The sequence below is a fragment of the Galleria mellonella genome, unplaced genomic scaffold (genome assembly GCF_026898425.1).
Source record: "Galleria mellonella isolate WM207_F2 unplaced genomic scaffold, CSIRO_AGI_GalMel_v1 utg54, whole genome shotgun sequence".
NCBI lineage: Eukaryota > Metazoa > Arthropoda > Insecta > Lepidoptera > Pyralidae > Galleria > Galleria mellonella.
This window is the reverse complement of record NW_026442114.1, coordinates 223985-241462: the sequence shown is the minus strand read 5'-3', so window position 1 is coordinate 241462 and position 17478 is coordinate 223985. Positions and strand designations below refer to the sequence as shown.

Sequence of the window (17478 nt, the reverse complement as noted above, 5' to 3'; positions counted from 1 at the left end):
GCACCGGTAAAAATAGTAAAAGTCCAATTACAATTCTGTATGTACGATCATCAAAACGGTTTTAATAGCGACAATAATAACCGCAACAAATCAAATCTCACCGCAAAAATGCGTGGCACAAACCCGTTATAACATATTACATGTTTCCCGCTGCATCGCCAGAGCGAAATCGTTATCACATGTTCCCTTGAGAAGGTCCATGCGGTCCGTGAAAAAATTTAATTTAACTATTATTGTTATTATAATGTGTAAAATAATTGTATATAGGATTAATATTGCAACAAAGTTTTTATGGTTCCAATAAATGGTATGTTTTTAAAATGTTTTTGTTTATATTTATGTATCGTATACTATTATAAATACTTAAATGCAAGTACAAAAATAGTGTATGCATATGTTTTATTAACATTAGCGTTTTCCTTTTTTTATTAGTTACACTTCTAGCGCCAAATAGCTACCCGTCTTTTTCTTGCTCCTTTACCCAAAGGTTGTCCGAGATTGTTTTAGCGATAAAACCACCTTTTGTAACTCATAAGTGTAATATATATTGTCTTTGTATTATTTTTTAAGTGGTGCAATAAAGAGTAAATCAATAAATAGCTGTCTACTCAAAAAAGGGAAGAGATTGTTTGGCAAGAATAACAGGCGGCCGTTACTAGCCATAGACTTGGTAAGTCAACGTCCAAACGATCTACTAAGAAAATCATCATAGTTAATTTATAATGAATTTGTCACATTGAGCGTTCAACTTCACCTTCAAGACTTACCAGGTAAAGTTAGGTCGGCCCTGAAATTTAGATATCTCAAATAAAGCTACATTTTTATAATATTAAAAAAAATATTATTAAACTTGCATTATTGGAAACCTTAAAATATATTAGGTAGGGTGAAAAAATTACCATCAACAGTTCTATCTGGGAGAATTCGAACCCGTATCTCTGTTATTCGTTTTGAGACACCGGTACGAATTTTAACAGACCAAACTACAGAGAAGTAAATGTTTTTAACTACATAATGACACAGTTAATAAAATTCTATACTAGTAATAATGTCCTATGTACCAGTAGAACAAACAAACTGTACTCTATTACAGTATTGTACAAAACATATTTATCAAAATATGCAATTACTTAACTAATGTTTATTATACTGATTGACCGGCCCAACGTCAGATGTCAATCAATATTATGATAGTGATAGCAGTCTATGTCATTATCAATATTATCTATGCTATAAATAACTAAGAGTACAAGATTGGGGTAAGGAATTGTTAGTAATACGGACTATCAGTCCCATTACTAGGGGGGAAAGGGATTGTTAGTAATGGATTGAGAATCCCATTACTAGCAATATACCAACCAGGTCGACCTTGGTTCTCCTTGGAAACTATCATGGTTAATTCCTGATGAATTCATCATGATGGGCTAACTGGCCTGTTTTCATTCTCATCTATCACCCTTCTCTGGTGCTCCGCTAGCGTATCCCGTTAGCGCAGGCGGGGTTACCATACCATTTTCACTCATCAAAAAAAAACCAGTCCCATTACTAGCAAAATACCCTGGTCAACTCCCCATGTAACCTACATGGGGAGTTCCCGTGGCCCCCTGGGAATCATCGTGCTGAATTCCAGGCGTATTCATCAGGATGAGCTAACTGACCTGGCCTTTCATTCTCACTTATCATCTCTCACTGGTGTCTCGCCAACGAATACCGTTAGCGTGGGCGGGGTTGCCATTCCATTATCATTTATAAAAAAAAAACTACACTTTAACACTAGTGACGTGCTTACAAGTGATTTTCATTAAAAATATTTTCTGATGAAAAACAATCGTAGTTGCATGCCATCAAGCACTGTATTGAGAGGGGAAAAAAGGATTCTTAATAATGGTATCTAACAGCCACATTACTAGCAATATATCAGGTCGACCTCCACACGGTTCACGCCGAAAACCATCATGGTTAATTCTTGTTACAATTCCTTACGATGAGCCAACTGACCTGCTTTCATCTCGCCTGTTATCGCTCACTGGTGCTCATTCAGTGTACACGGATAGTACTGGCGAAGTTATTTTTATTATTACCAGTTTTGCCCCTTACATTATATAGTGTAGTGTTCATGAATGCACCTATATGCTTAAATGGTTTTCAAAAATAGTAACTTACCCTTATCTGTTTAATAAGAGAATGTGACTAAAAGAATACTAACAAAACTTTATATATCTATATTTACTAAGTAATCCAAGTTAAATCTTGAAGTAATAAGTTATACTACGTACACGATTTAATCGGAATCGGTGTAGTAAATACACTTGGTATAATACACGATAACGCTCGACTTGTTTATAGTAAGTATGAAGTCATGTAAAATGTAAGTAGTCTTTGAATTGCAATTGTTTACAAAAAAAAAAGAAACTAGGTGTTCGTATAAATCGCGTTCGCCCAATCTCATTGTTGTTGCTAAAATTACTATCATACAATAACCAATGCGCCAATCTGGTACTATAATACAAATTTTATACTTAACTTACAAGACCAGTAACCTTATCTTCAATGCACAAAAAATTGGCAGATAACTTGAACAATAAAAAATATTTCACGGAAAATTTGAACTCTGTACAACTTCTATTTACATAATCAAATAAACCTATCAATGTATATTATATATATTTAAAATAAAAATCAAAAAGTTGATTGGACTATTTTATTGCCAGAAATGTTTTACAAACACTAACTCCACAGGTGAGAGAAGTAAAGTGTTAAAACTGTACACGCTACTATAAATCTAATACTAAATGTATTTTCAAATTCAAGAATCAAAATTTAAAAACTGAATCACCAGATTTACAGTTTATGAAAAAGTTAGTTAAAATCTTAACATTACAAATAATCCCTAGCGATGGAACACAAGGTGTTAAAATATTTAAATGAATTTAAAGAAAAAATATAAACCATAAGTATGTTATCTTACATTCGAGGTTTGTTAACTATCACATACAAATGAAAATAAATTAGAAAAACAGGATACAAGAAAAATAAAAATGTCCATAGGAATACAAAAATAGCACGCTGAAGTAATATTTATGTCAATATGAACTATCACCTTGTCAACTTTGAACTTCAATTAATTTTCAATCTTAAAATTAGTGTCACAATGTGAACAGTCGAAATATAAGTAAATGGCCCTCTGTGAGTAGGAATACTAAACAATAATAGCTTAAAACTGTTGTAACAACATTTATATAGATCCCACCTCAACTAAGCGCTCAAAGTAATGAAGGACCCATTAGTTAAATGGGTTCAGTTAACTAGAGAGTACCCATTTTTGAAATCGTCAGAAACTTCTAGAACCTGGACGTGGAAAGATAAATATGTAACCGCTGATTTCGAGAAATTAAAGGGACCAACAGCAAGTTTAACAGATCGAATTAATTTGTTAAAAGCCTTCTATCTATCGTATTTTGGTGAAATATCCACATTATCTTATATATATCCAACCTAGGTAGTTTATTTGTACAAATTGTTGCAAGTACTCCTCATATATCTGAAAACAACCCGGATGATCTCATAAAATTCTCAACAACAGGGAACAAAATCCTCTCCAAGTATGTGTTTCCCCCAAACTTAGAGGTCTATAACAGATTCTTAAAAGGGGGTGAGACTGATGAATCCTCCAACTTTGAGGTTGAGATAGAGGACACACCAAGAAAGCCTGCAGCTGGGGGGCTGGTTGATGATGAAACAGTACCTACTGTGGCCTCTATTGAGGTAAGTAGACCCAAGCCGACTCTAAAGGAGATCACAAGAGCTGATGTCATCGCATTTAAACAGGCGGTCAGCTACGGAACCACCGCCCCTCTGTGAATAGAACGGAATTTTAAAATGTAAAGTTAGGTACTATCGTTGTATAATGGTCAAGATAAACTTCCACTCGACCCACAAAGTAACCTTTCTTGTTCACAATGCAAGCCATAACCAAATGTCAAAGGAATGTTTAAATGGTTAAGTAATAATGCCTATGTAATATATCAATGTGCGATAATTAACTGCTAACTTAAATTTACAACTGAATTATTTATCTAAACATTTTAATTAATCTTAGTTTATCTATAATCCTTGTTTTTCGGAAGCTGTTTATAAAAATCGCGTCGTTCACAGAACGGATTGTGAATTGATTTCACTCGGGGTGAATACTTTGGCAGTATGTTATTACTGGCAAAATTATGTTATCCAAAACAGATACATATATTATTATGTAAACTTCCATCAATTCAATAACCCATCTCTACAGGTCTGTTGAAATAGACACCAATACGCAAAAACAGCATACAACACCTAAACCGACTGTGTTGGTCGGTTCACTGCGATGCACATCCCAGTCACAACTGACAGTTACATTAAATTTACAATTTACAGGTACTTCACAGGTAAGTTTAATACACAATGTATTATAAACCTAAACTTAATTGTGGTCACAAAAGGGCTCAACTCACTATATAATCAGATCATATACATGTATGTATAAATATAAATCTATGGTTTTTGGCTTTGTGTGAACGGTACCTATAATAGGATATGTATAATCGGGGAGAGTTGAGCCCTAATGAACATTGATGCATTGCAGTAAACCAAGCTTAATAAGAGAAACAAGGTTTTAGGCTGCAGCCTCCTCTGCTTCTGCCGGTGGAGCTTCCTCTGCCACTTTCGCTTTCTTTTCAGGTGTGGTCTTCTCAGTAGCGTCACCGTTATCTGCTGCTACAGATTTCCTCTTCACACCAGCCTTTTCTGTAAAGTAATAATTATAATTTTATTAGTGTGTTTGTTTTATTATTGCATTTACATAACTTGACTTTTAACATGACCTTAACCTAGCTGTTCAATAACAGACTGGTTTTACTACATATTAGAGATGTTAATAATCAATATATTATTTCTACACATTTTCTGGTCATATTATTAATCATTAATTAAAGTACTTGATCAATGAAATAAAAAAATTTTATATTATTGATATGAAGTCTAATTAACTATCAATGTTCACACGATGGAAAACAAATTAATGAGTAGATAGTGTTTAAAAGGACAAGATGATGTACAGTAAGAAGTAGATGTTGCCATCTCACTGTGTCTTGGGTTGTTTGGACCTTGCTACACAAGATCTACACATTATGAAATGCCTTCTACAAGCACTAAGTTTATAATAAAGGACAATGAGGGTCTGGTTCCTTATAAGAAAAAAATAAATAGAAAAAATCACCACTGTACTTACCCGTGGCATCACCATTCTCTGTGGCATCGTTGCTCTCTTCTGCATCACCATTCTCTGCTGGGGTACCCACTGGAGCATCTCCGCTGCCATTTTCCTCTTTGCCATTGCTTTCTGGTGCTTCAGCAACCTTTTTCAATGGGGACTTCTTGACTGGAGATTCTTTCACCTCGGTGGATGACACTTCCTCGGGTACGGCATCCCTTGAAAGAGTAGTATATTATTATTAAAGTATAAAAATAGTTACTCTTGAAACATTAGGCTAGAAGAAAATATGAATCCGTAAACAATTTGTTGATAACAGATAATGAAATACTTGGTAAGTACTTCTGTCATTTTATACTGTATACATACACATCACGTAATGCTCACTTGAGTAGTTAGTGACGGAGTATAACAAAACAATACGTTACGACTTTATGTTGTGAACGCTCGCCGGTTATGTGGGGCGGTGTAAAAGGAAAAGTCTGCCGGAACAAAAACAAGTGTTGCGCAAGGCTGCATGTGGGAAAGTTGCAACATAGGAAACCGATCGTACGAAATATTAGCAATCAGAATTATTATTGAATGAATACGTTACTCGCTCCAGTGGAACGCGTCACGGAATAAGCCGTAAGCGTTAAAAATAAAATAATGACAACATACGGCCCTCGCGATAATATAACCGACTTTGCTACCAGTCCAGTGTTGCAAAACACGACTCTCGACGATTTGGTTTTGAATCGAGCGCGCGCCGGTGACGCTGCCGCGCCGGCACGCCGCGCATGCAACGCCATCTTGGACGAAGCGAGGGGCGCGAGGCCCTCGCCCGCCGCCCGGCGTGCTTACAACTTCGCCATATTATTTTAATACACGAAACCACGCAATTATATTACTTCCTAACAATTCTACAGTTTTTTCTCTATCACATACAATTAACTTCAATCAGTTTAATCACATACGTCGTATAACTATCACATTATCAATAGAATAATATTTTCCCGCGTGTACTCCGGGAAGTTAGCGTCCAAGAAAATAACCATCACTTTATATTATTATTTAGCAAAACACTGTTGCAACACGAACTAAACATGCCAAATAAACTAATTTTGATAAGAAAATAGTCCAAAATACCGTAAATTACTTAAAAACACCAATTTACACAGTTAAATAGGAAGCCATTTTGATCACGTTTTCCGAAGCCGCCAAAAAATAAAAATCACAAAACTTTTAAATACTGACAGAAATATATGAAAAAGACTTACTTCTTTTCGACGGCTGCGTCTGCCATTATTATTTTTTAGTTTAAAAGGAAAGCTTGTAATTAATTTATAGCACGTGTCACGTTCTACGTACACCAATGCTCACGGTACAAACACCGACGACAAAATGAAGGAGGAAGAAGGAAAAACTATATGCGCGTCGCCTCGTGGCCCTCGTACGGCACTGCGCACCTGAACTGAAGTTTTAGCACAAACTTCACTTCATAGAAATAGCACTATATGAAATCGCTAAGTTAAAAAGAGATAAATATATTTTATGAATTAACTTCAAATAACCTTGAATTTACGTAAAACGAGGTAGGGTAGGGAGGCCATAATCTACCTTGCTCTGTCGGTCTTGTTTGAAAAATACAATCGTTAAAATGTTGATTGCGAGAGGAAATTCTGGAAATTATTTTTATACATTAGTATAGGTATTTTAAAAGTATTATATTAAGCAAACAATAATAATAATTTTTTGGGTGTATGTTCTTACAATCCAATTATAACTTATTTCTTATAACTAAGCGTAGTACTTTGTGCATACGAGGTAGGTATTAAAGAAGTTTACTTTGTACTTTGTAGACGAAGAATATTCTATTTTAACCTTTATGAGCTAAGAAATAAGATAAATATTAACCAATTATGTGGGTACTTATTTTTTAACCCCAGTCAATACATATTTTTATTTTCATTAGAATTAGATAGATGCAATAAGAGTAACACAAATTTATTTATAACCTATTTTATAAAAAAGGAAGTTCTCATTTCGATTACGTGGGTAGATATTATATTTTTAAATTATAAGTAACATATAAGTAAATTTAAAAAATATTTTTATATTTGCTACGATCACATACATCTATAATGTAAGATGATACTTTAGGATAATACTTAACAAAATAATCAACAAAACATAATAGGTAGGTATTATAAGTACCTACTTTATACTGTTCTTATTCTCTATTATATTTTTCTGTGGAATACTTATACACAATTATACTTATTTAAAGATATTTTGTTAGAAATTATTATATACTTAACCATTCTTAAGAAAAAACATTCGTCCTACATTTTCATGCCGTATTTGTTGTCATTATTTGTAATTTTTAAATAGGTTTAACATCTTAAAAAAAAATTTCAAAGGATAAATATCGAACAATAGACAAACTTTTTTCGGTACAGTAGCGATAAATAGGATTATTGCACTCAAAACTAAATGTATGGTCACATTAAGGGACCTGAGGGTATTGTTCATGTCTATAGGCGACGGCTACCACTTTTCATCAGGTGGGCCGGCAGTTTGTTTGCCACTCTAAGTTGCATAAAATACCTACTTATTTGCTTCTATACAAAAATCTAAAATGGAATTAAAAAGATTGATACTTAGGTAGAGATTAAAATCATTTGCGTAAATACGTAAGATAGATACAAAAATTCTAGATTTTGAAATAAAATTACGCACAAGTTGCAGGTACTGCGCGCCAAGCATTATAGCACCGTGCGGGTGACAGGTCGTTAAACCCATAGAAAAAACAATTAGGTAGGTACCTACTATAAAACGGATCCTTATTGAATCTGTTTTAGTATTTTTTTTTTTTTTATATTTCTTTTCTATTGTTATATTTTTATGCTTCATAACTTCGTTAGTTCGACACTGATTTGGAATTTATTTTTTTATTTGTAATGATATTCTACGTGCGATAAGTATATAATTACAAATTGGCCATATAATGTTTTTATTAAAATCAGTTTAGTAGTTGTTAAATTAAAATAACTGGTTTTGTTATAATTGAAATGGTTTTTTTTTTTGTGGAATGCAATCTTTAATTATTAACATTTGACCGTGATAATGTATTAACTAATTAGGCACCTAATTCTATTTTAGTAGAAACTATCAAAATATCAGTTTAGATTTTTGGATCAAATTTGAATTTCCATGAACACAGCAAAATGACAATAACAAAACTATCTTGTAATTGGTGCTTTAAGTCTACTAATAGGTAGGTAGATACCACTTTGTGCAAAGTTCAATATCCGATAGCCTTATTTATTTTAGGAATACTTAATTGTATTTTATATAGCTGTAAATAGGTATTATAATTAACAATGTCGCACTAATATGTTAGTGACACGACCTTGAAGGCTTGGACTGTTAAATAGATATATCAACTTACCTACCAGTTAGCATTTATAACTATTAATATTATGCCCTAAAACTGACTGAGGTAATTTAAAACCACAATTTACGTCCGGTAAATAATTAGAACAAGAATAAAATTAAATATCTAAGTAAATTAAAAGCAGACTGCCCGTTAAATTTTCCACCAAAACGAATAAGCACGAATCGTACATCTCTTGAGCCAGTCATCAGTGCAAGCGGTTTTTGTGTCGTATATCAGCAAAGACAACATTGAAATTTCAACCTTACGCATTTGTCATTAAATGCCTTTCAGCTCTTAGTCAATACCTAACGCATAACGTGCTAGTGTAGGTCGTTGGCTTTTGAAAGAAATCTTGGCAGTAGTCGTTGATTTCGTAAGAATATTGAGTTCGTCAACCAGAACACCGTGCTCTTTGGTATACCTTTTATATATAGCTACATGTATCGTGCTCTTCATTTCTGCACAAATTGTCAGTACATAATTTTCAAGTAGGCATTAGTGTACTGGAAAATTGTACACTGGAATAAGTAGTTCTGAACTAAGATATGAAGCCAGTGGTAGTTGCAAGTGGAATGGATTAGTGTAAACAAGCATTTGATGGAACTGAAGTACACCACACTATTGCAAATATACATATTCAAACTTTTTTAGTAAAAACAATATTTATCAAATACGATTCAAAATAGAAAAGGATAGGAATTGCACTCAGTATAAAATTTTTAAATTCCATAAACTGGTTTATAAAAATATTTATTTTTTTAAACCAGTATATACTTTGTGGTATAAAAATAAAAGTAATGCGGGTCTAAACATTATTGCATTCGGTGTGTATGTAAAAAATTATGATTCTATTATTGAAAGTAACAGATACAGTAGGTAATATTCTCCACATAGTAATCTTCATTTTTAGGCAATTTAGTAACACTATGTAATTGCAAAGTGTATACCTACATAACTCCCTTATTACTCCTGATCGACTTTTGGGGGGAAGGGGATTGTTAGTAATGAAGACTGAGAATCCCATTGCTAGCAATATACCCAACCAGGTCGACCTCCACGCGGTTCCCCCTGGAAACTATCATGGTTAATCCCTGATGAATTCATCATGATGGGTTAACTGGCCTGTTTTCATTCTCATCGATCACCCTTCACTGGTCCCCTGCCAGCATATACCGTTAATGCAGGTGGGGCTGCCATTTCATTTTCATCCATAAAAAAAAAATCTCCTGATCGGACTAATGATTAGGGCAACCATTCATAATATTTTTTTCCTGGACATAATAAAAACAACTTGTAATTTTTTATTGATTTTTTTATATTCTAATCCTTTTTTTTATTTTTGCAAACATGTCGTTATTAATATAATATTATTATAATACGTCTGTTATGTTTCATTATAACAAATAATTTATATCCAAGTATGAGCTCATACATATACGGTTATCGAACTTTTCGCGGTTTACCGATTTCACAGTGTTAGAATAACACATAAAAATATCTAGATAGGTTTATATGTGATTTTATAACTTATATTATACTTATTTTTATTTAAACTTATTTTTTTGTACTCTTCATTCAATTCATAAAAGAATCATTTAAATATGTAATATACTAACAGAGATGTTACATGCCAATACATAAACTATACCAATAGAAATAGATATCAATAGAATTAACAAAATACTAGCGATTTGCCGCGACTTTGCATGATAAAATAGAAAGTTAAATTAGTAATTTATATTAGCTTCAATAAGGTAAAATTTTTATATTGTGGTTATAATTTACGTAAGGTTCTTTAATTTTTTAACAATAATACATACCTTATGTTACTCGCTGATAATGTAGCTTTTTATAGATGAAATTTTTTTAAAATCAGTTGATAATTTTTAAAGGTTTTTAGTTTATGCATTACAAACAAACATATAGAAAATTTGAACTTTTTTTAAAGTTTGTTTTTACAAATAAAACCTTCTTTTACCTATAGTTTCTCTATTATTCTATCACAGGTCTTTCTGTTATTATGAAATGTGATATCAAGCATAGTTTAAAACTATGCCTAGGGATCATTCTGAATAACAATATATAACGTTGACTTTAACTTCACATTTTGAAAGTTGGTTATAGTGCAGTTTTATATATTTAATATTCTTGAGGGAAGCTTTCAGCTAATTATAAGCTTATTCTTTAGTTGTAAACGGTTAGGTTATAGAATGAACTCCCTATGAAAAATTTTAGGATTCTTTAAAAAGTGCTTTAAAATTCTTCTTCTGGGTCGAATGGTGTTCATTGGTTATAGAAGAGATTATACTTATAGTCTTTAGTTTCAGTAACTATTTACTACGAGTATGAACAACATGTGAACTACGCTTGACTGTCATCGTTGTTGTACAAAAAGTTTATTGATTCTAGAAACTTCGAATTTAGTCCGTTATAGTTTCCACGTTGTTCTGAGGCTACTTATAACACCTTCGCTTCTAAGAAAGATTGTTTGGAAAGTAACAAGGGATCGGGATCAGGTTGTATCCGAAAATTTCTTCTAATAATTTAGTAAATTAATAATAATATTCCTAAACTGTGTTAATTAAAACTTTATTCTGTAACTAACTTTTTGCCTGCTACTTTGTACGCATATTTCAGAAGTAAGAAAATCAATAATATAGGCCACTTTTAAATAAAATATACACCAAATTTTAAGTTAGACTATTAGATATACAACTGCGAAAACCGCATTCGATTTGGTTCAGTATTTTTACGTGATGCCGGAATATACAGAATGGCAGCTAGGCAGGTAGAAAAAAATTCTTAAAATTATTATTTTGACATTTATTTGTCTTATTAAGACCTCTCATATTATAATTTTTTTAAATATCTCCCATGCTCGGACCTGGTTTAGTTACAATTTTATTATATTATTAAAATTAACTAGGTCATGGGTATAGTAGTGTAATTAAAATACATTTTATTTTTATGGGAATACTAACACATGTTTACGCCGCTAGGATAATATTTATATTTATAAATGAAGATATATAGACAGGGTATCGATCGTGAGTTACGACGGGACGTAGAAGGACGTAAAATAATGAGTTTCCCGCGTAAGGCCTGACAAATAGAAGTATAATTATCTGCTGTACTGCTTCTATGATCTTTATAAATTATCTTATTATATATATTGTTTAATGTTATGTAAATACTTTTAATAGGCACTTCTTCATTCATAAAATGTTTTAATGCTATAAATGCATTTTATTTTACAACATATTGGATAAAATTTGTAAATTCAGCTTATTGTAAATAGCTGTTGCTTTTTGAAATTGATCCAAACAAGATTAGTTCATTCAACCTAAGATTTTTATCGTCGCTATTTAGAGTTTCTCAGCGATGTTAAATTATCGTCATTGTGTGAATTAAGATAGAGTACAAAATTAATTTAATGCTTTTGATATCGGTTTATTAACTTTACACAAGTCTGCTTACATTTTAATAACGTCATTTTTGCAGTTTTTACACTTTTATTTCACCTTTATCCTGTCAATTCTTTTATACATATATCATTTATTCTCATGCCACCACTGCTATATATAAGTCTTTTTTAATAAAGAAGGACATATTATTTTATCATTCCCGCTTGGCAATCTGATTCCGGGTTTTATTTCGAGTTTTCCTTTTTGTGGATTCCTTTCCCTTTGTTTACATAAGGTCATATAGTGCTGTATTTCTCCAGTCACTCCTTATAACATCACCTCTTCTTCCATTGCCTTAAAGAATTTTAAATTCTATTACGCTGTCATTACAATATAAGTGTTTGTAGTATAGTATTGTCAGATAATTAATCTCCCAGTACAGCCTTCTCTTTTTTTTTATACAACAATTCTCCATAATTTGCTAAGTATCTTGGAGCTTTTAGAAACTAAAACATATATTTAGAAGTGTAGAATCATATTTCAGTGTATAAGTTACCACTGATAGAATTTACATCCAATTCTGTAGTAAAATGTCAGTAACCGATTATCATCTGTTATTTTAAGTAATGTGTGTAAAAAAAAAACATAATCAACAAATATATAATATACATTTTCTGTAATTGTATGATTATGCTATTAATAATAATTCATTGCATCTCATAATTATGACGATCATTGATTATAGTTTAAAGCGCGTAACCTTTTTCCCTTAATTAGTGCATAGCATGACGCTTGGTTCTGGCATAGCTAATAATTGCTTTGATGACCACTGTCATGAGAATTAGCTAACACATTGCAATTGACGTAGTATAATGCTATTTGTTTATCATATCTAATAACCCACGCAAATGTTATCTTTCATTCCTCTCCTAGAGACTGAAAAACTGAATAGAGATGCAAAGGTCTCACGGTTGGCATCATGCATAAACAAAATGCTTCTGGTGCAAGTATCAGTAGGAATGCATGTCTGTTTACCATCTCTGCTTGTTTGCTATCAAATGGATTACGTTAGTAAATACTTTGATAACTTATTATAATTTCAAAATGAGGTCTCAGCTAGATCCTGATCAAATTAATAAAAATAGAACTTTTCTGAATTGGCTTGGCTCTAGTTATTCTGACTAGAGATGGGCAATCCACCTGGGTGGGTTTAAAGTCTGGTGGGTAAAAACCGGGTGTTTTGGGTTTATTGGGTTTAAACCCCATAAACACCCAAATTTTTGGGTGTTTATGATTTTGTACTTCATCATCGTCATCTCAGCCGCAAGACGTCCACTATACTGGACATAGACAATATTATTATGCAGCCTACAGAATAAAAAACTTTTAATTTGATTTTGAGTTTATTAAGAAAGAGATGAAAGTAAAATGTAAAACTACAGTCAATCACTGTCAGATTCAGAGTTATTACAAGCGATGAATTGTATAGGTTCGATAGGCTCTATTTCGTCTAAACTGTTATGTTCATTTACTTGCTCAATGAAAGCTTCTAAGGTATTTTCTTCATTAAACTGAATGTCCTCGCATTCAGCTTTATGTTTAAGATTCCAGTTATAACAAATGAATGAAATTTTTTCAGTTCTTTCAGTTGTAAGTCGATTTCTTTTGTTATTATGTATGTAGCCTTGGATACTAAAGGAACGCTCAGTGGCTGCCGAAGTACAGGGAGCTGATAGAATACGAATCGCTACTTTGTTTAACTCAGTGGAACCACAAATACCTTTCCACCATATTAGGGGCTCAATGCTATCTAATGAGCTCCATACAAATCCTCTGGCCCAAAAGTTTTCTTTAGCTTTATAACACGCCAAATCTGCCATTACATTTGACAAACTTAAGTGTTGGCTTAAATTGTAGATAAACTCCATACCCTTAAGTTCTTCCTCTTGAGTAAGTTCGACTCCTAGAGTCCTGGGGTCTAGAATATATGCTGCAAAATGTATTGGCCTCATTGCCATATTGCATCTTGAAGATACTGATGTTAGAATCTGCTGTTTGCTTTCTTCGCTCAATGTCGAAATCTCATTTAATGCAAAACGTATCTTAGCTTGTACATCTCTAAATGTAATGTATGTGCGATGCAAACGATTCTGGTCGCTCTCTAAGTAAAATATGCTTTCAGTGACTGGTTCCAAAATACTTATACATTCCCCTGTCTTCGTCCAGAAATCATCACTTAGAATTAAATCTTTAATATCTCTTGAAATTACCACATCTTCTCTAACTGTTAATATTTGCAAAGCTATCTTATTTGCTTTCAAACTTTTTAACGAAGTAACATGACTTCCCCATCTTGTAGCACAAGGCAATTTTAGTGTTTGTGTAGAATCTTCACCCTGCCTTGATTTTATCAACAAGGAACTTAATCGTTGACTCCTTTTAACAGTTTTTATTATATTTATGGCTTGCATAATAAACACAGTTACTTCTTGTATCTTTACAATATCTTGGCACAACAAGTTAAGGATATGTGCACAGCAACCGAGAGGAACAACATGTGGATATTTGAGTTTTGTTAATTCGAATGCCTTTTGTATATTTCTAGCGTTATCGCCAATAAGTACAAGAAACTTATTTGCTCCATACACTTTCATTACTTTTTCAACTTCTTGGCTAAGGTATTCACTAGTGTGAGGATTACTTTCTGTATTCAAACTTTTAACGTATGCAGGTTGAGGTTTTGATATAAGAAAGTTTATTATTCCTTCATTTCTTAAATTAGACCAGCCATCGCACTGAAGGTGTAAGTAACTACAAGCATTTAGTTCCTCATTTAACTCAAAACGCATTTCTCTATATATTTTATCTAAGTATTTTGTCGCTAAAGCTTTACGTGAAGGTATTTTAAATTTTGGTTGCAATTTTTCGAAAAATTGTATCCATAAAGGATGTTGCACCATCGATAATGGCGTCCCTGTTACAAATATAGCTCTCGCTAATTCTGTTTTTATATGATCATCGGTGTCTTGAAACTCAGCATTTATTGTAGTGTTAGCAGACGACGAGGGGCTTATAAAAGAATCATTTGTCTCTATCTCTGACAGTCCAGACATTTTGGTTTTGGACGAGCTATCTTTTATAAGTTTCATAGAGTCTTTTAATGTTTCTGGAGATTTTGGACAAGTGATAAGATGTTGAAGCATTTTGGCAGCATTACTGAATTTGTAGACCTTATTACAAAGCTTGCAAGAAACAGACTTGTTTGGTAAAGTACGGTAGTGCTCCCATATGCGTAAATCTTTAGGTCTCCCCATTGAACCTAAAAAAATGAACGATGATTAGTTGGTCTGACGAAAATTCAACAATAGAGTGCCTATTTTTTTACAATGATTATTTCTTGTTATTTACAATAAATTTATTAAAAAAATAATAAAATAAATACAAAAAACCTTTGTAAAATTACATCTCCTCGGAGGATTAAACGCAGACGCTAGTTTATTATCGTATTGTTCTGTATTTTTCTCAGCAACTTCTTTAATTCGATTAGGTACTTACGCATATTATGTTAAAAATAAATATCTAGTACACATCTTAGGCTATCCACCATTATTATCCAATGACGACTCTCAGCTAACTATGCACTATCATCCAAAATAAACGTGTATGGAAAATTTTATCCCAGTCGGTTGAGGATTGAGGATAATTGCATCAACATACGAACATACCTACATACTTTTATTTACATAACGCAAGCTAAATAAAAGCTTGTAATAATACATCTAATTTTAAGTTAAAATTGTTAAGTGATCATGATATAATTGTATCATTCAAAAATCCACTTACCTTTAATTATTTCTTGTTAAGTATAAATATTATTTCAAATCTGCTCCCTTAATATGCACTTTTTTACTGCTTTTCCTACCTAACACGTTACCAGGAAGTCACGTTACCAGAGTCAGAGTAATAGTGAACACGTTTGACAGTGATTGTCGTCGCCTCATATTCAGCGTCGACGAATAGGGGAATCCCCAGTCATAATGTATTGCAAGCGTGGCGATCTTACTTCAAATCCATAAACAAAGAGATAATTACAGAACTCGATACTAGATGGCGCTGTTTTTGTTTGAAGAAAGTTTGCGGGCTAAAATACATAGAATTTCATCAATGACTTCCACAAAGAACAACATTTCTGTTTTTTCTAAGTCCGTATCTCTTCCGTATATTTCATAAGATATAAGCTTGGGCTACATTGTTATGCAACGTGATTTTGTCGCTGTCTTGCTAGCAGGGTTGACAGATATACGATTTAAATCGTACTCATACTATTATTTGTCTATTTTTTAATGTACGATCGTAAAGATTATGATCGTAATTCGCACAAAAACATACGACTTTTTGGTTACCTGGCAACATTTTTATTATGAAACGAACATGCTCACATCATCAGTCACATGCAACAATTTATTGGGGATTTCCCCTTCACATCTGGCAGTCCTGCTTGCTAGAATATAGGTAAGTCAGCCACAGTTACTGACGATCGATATTTAAAGGGTATTGTTTTTGTGCTAAATATTTCATAAAAACGTTATTTAATACTTTGTGGATTATTAATTTAGTTGATAATCACTGGAAGTAAAATGGATGCTAATTTGAGAGATCAAGATCTTCGTATAAAACAGTTAATAAAAGAAAATCTACGTAAGTACTCTTTTTATACCTAGGTAGGTAAGGTATAATAAACACAAAAGGTACTTAGATCGCGTGTGTTCGAAGCATTTATTCTAATAAATTTAATTTAAAATTGTAGAAAGAAAAAAATGTCTGCCAAGCCGTAGCCGAAGCCGATCTCCAAATATATTTGGCGATAGTGAGACCCAGTGTCCAGATGATTTACCCAGCGTCGTCGCAACAAAGAAAAAAACGAGGATAAAGTAAAAGAAAATTTACTGAAAGAAGAAACAAACTGTTCTAAATGCTTAATTTATGGAGAAGAGGATAAAAGAAATGAGTATTTCGGACTGTTAGTGGCTCAAGAATTTAAATATATACGGCCATGTGTGCGAACGAGGTGTTATGAAGAAATTTTAAAGTATCTACGGGAAGCAAAAGGCCAACATGTTGATCAACTGCAACATGAAAACACTGAAAATTAATTACTTTCATTTTATTATATATAGATTTTTAAAATTTCCTGAAATATTATTAGTTAACGTTTTATTTAATATTGTAGAATTGATCAATACAATTTATAAAAATAATTTATTGGTATTACTTACATATTTTCAAAAAAATACGTAAAAACCTATTTTTTTGGGTGATTATGGGAGTTTATGGGTGTTTATTGGGTTTTTACCAAAGCACCGGGTTTAAACCCGGTGCTTTGCCCATCTGTAATTCTGACATAT

General features: G+C 32.6%; 2 protein-coding genes across 2 annotated transcripts; both read right to left on the bottom strand.

Moving 5' to 3' along the window:
* Positions 1 to 2687: 2687 nt before the first annotated feature.
* Positions 2688 to 6666, bottom strand: LOC113509689 (troponin I-like). The gene is made up of 3 exons (XM_026893089.3): positions 6508 to 6666; positions 5267 to 5466; positions 2688 to 4782 (listed from the first exon to the last, which is right to left on the bottom strand). The coding sequence occupies exons 1-3, from the start codon at positions 6531 to 6533 to the stop codon at positions 4652 to 4654; spliced, it is 357 nt and encodes a 118-aa protein (XP_026748890.1). The 5' UTR covers positions 6534 to 6666; the 3' UTR covers positions 2688 to 4651.
* A 6586-nt stretch (positions 6667 to 13252) lies between these two features.
* LOC128201548 (uncharacterized) lies at positions 13253 to 16024 on the bottom strand. Its single transcript, XM_052898909.1, has 2 exons — positions 15917 to 16024; positions 13253 to 15392 (listed from the first exon to the last, which is right to left on the bottom strand). Exon 2 carries the CDS (start codon positions 15385 to 15387, stop codon positions 13516 to 13518), a length of 1872 nt encoding a protein of 623 aa, XP_052754869.1. The 5' UTR covers positions 15388 to 15392; positions 15917 to 16024; the 3' UTR covers positions 13253 to 13515.
* Between the last annotated feature and the right edge of the window lie 1454 nt (positions 16025 to 17478).

What these genes read in the sequence shown, in the direction of transcription:
- LOC128201548 (XM_052898909.1), bottom strand. Translation starts at nt 15,387, where the DNA reads ATGGGGAGACCTAAAGATTTACGCATATGGGAGCACTACCGTACTTTA.
- LOC113509689 (XM_026893089.3), bottom strand. Translation starts at nt 6,533, where the DNA reads ATGGCAGACGCAGCCGTCGAAAAGAA. An exon ending in GACGCAGCCGTCGAAAAGAA is followed by an intron (nt 5,467 to 6,507) that starts GTAAGTCTTTTT and finishes TACTCTTTCAAG; the next exon opens with GGATGCCGTACCCGAGGAAG. An exon ending in AGAGAATGGTGATGCCACGG is followed by an intron (nt 4,783 to 5,266) that starts GTAAGTACAGTG and finishes ATTACTTTACAG; the next exon opens with AAAAGGCTGGTGTGAAGAGG.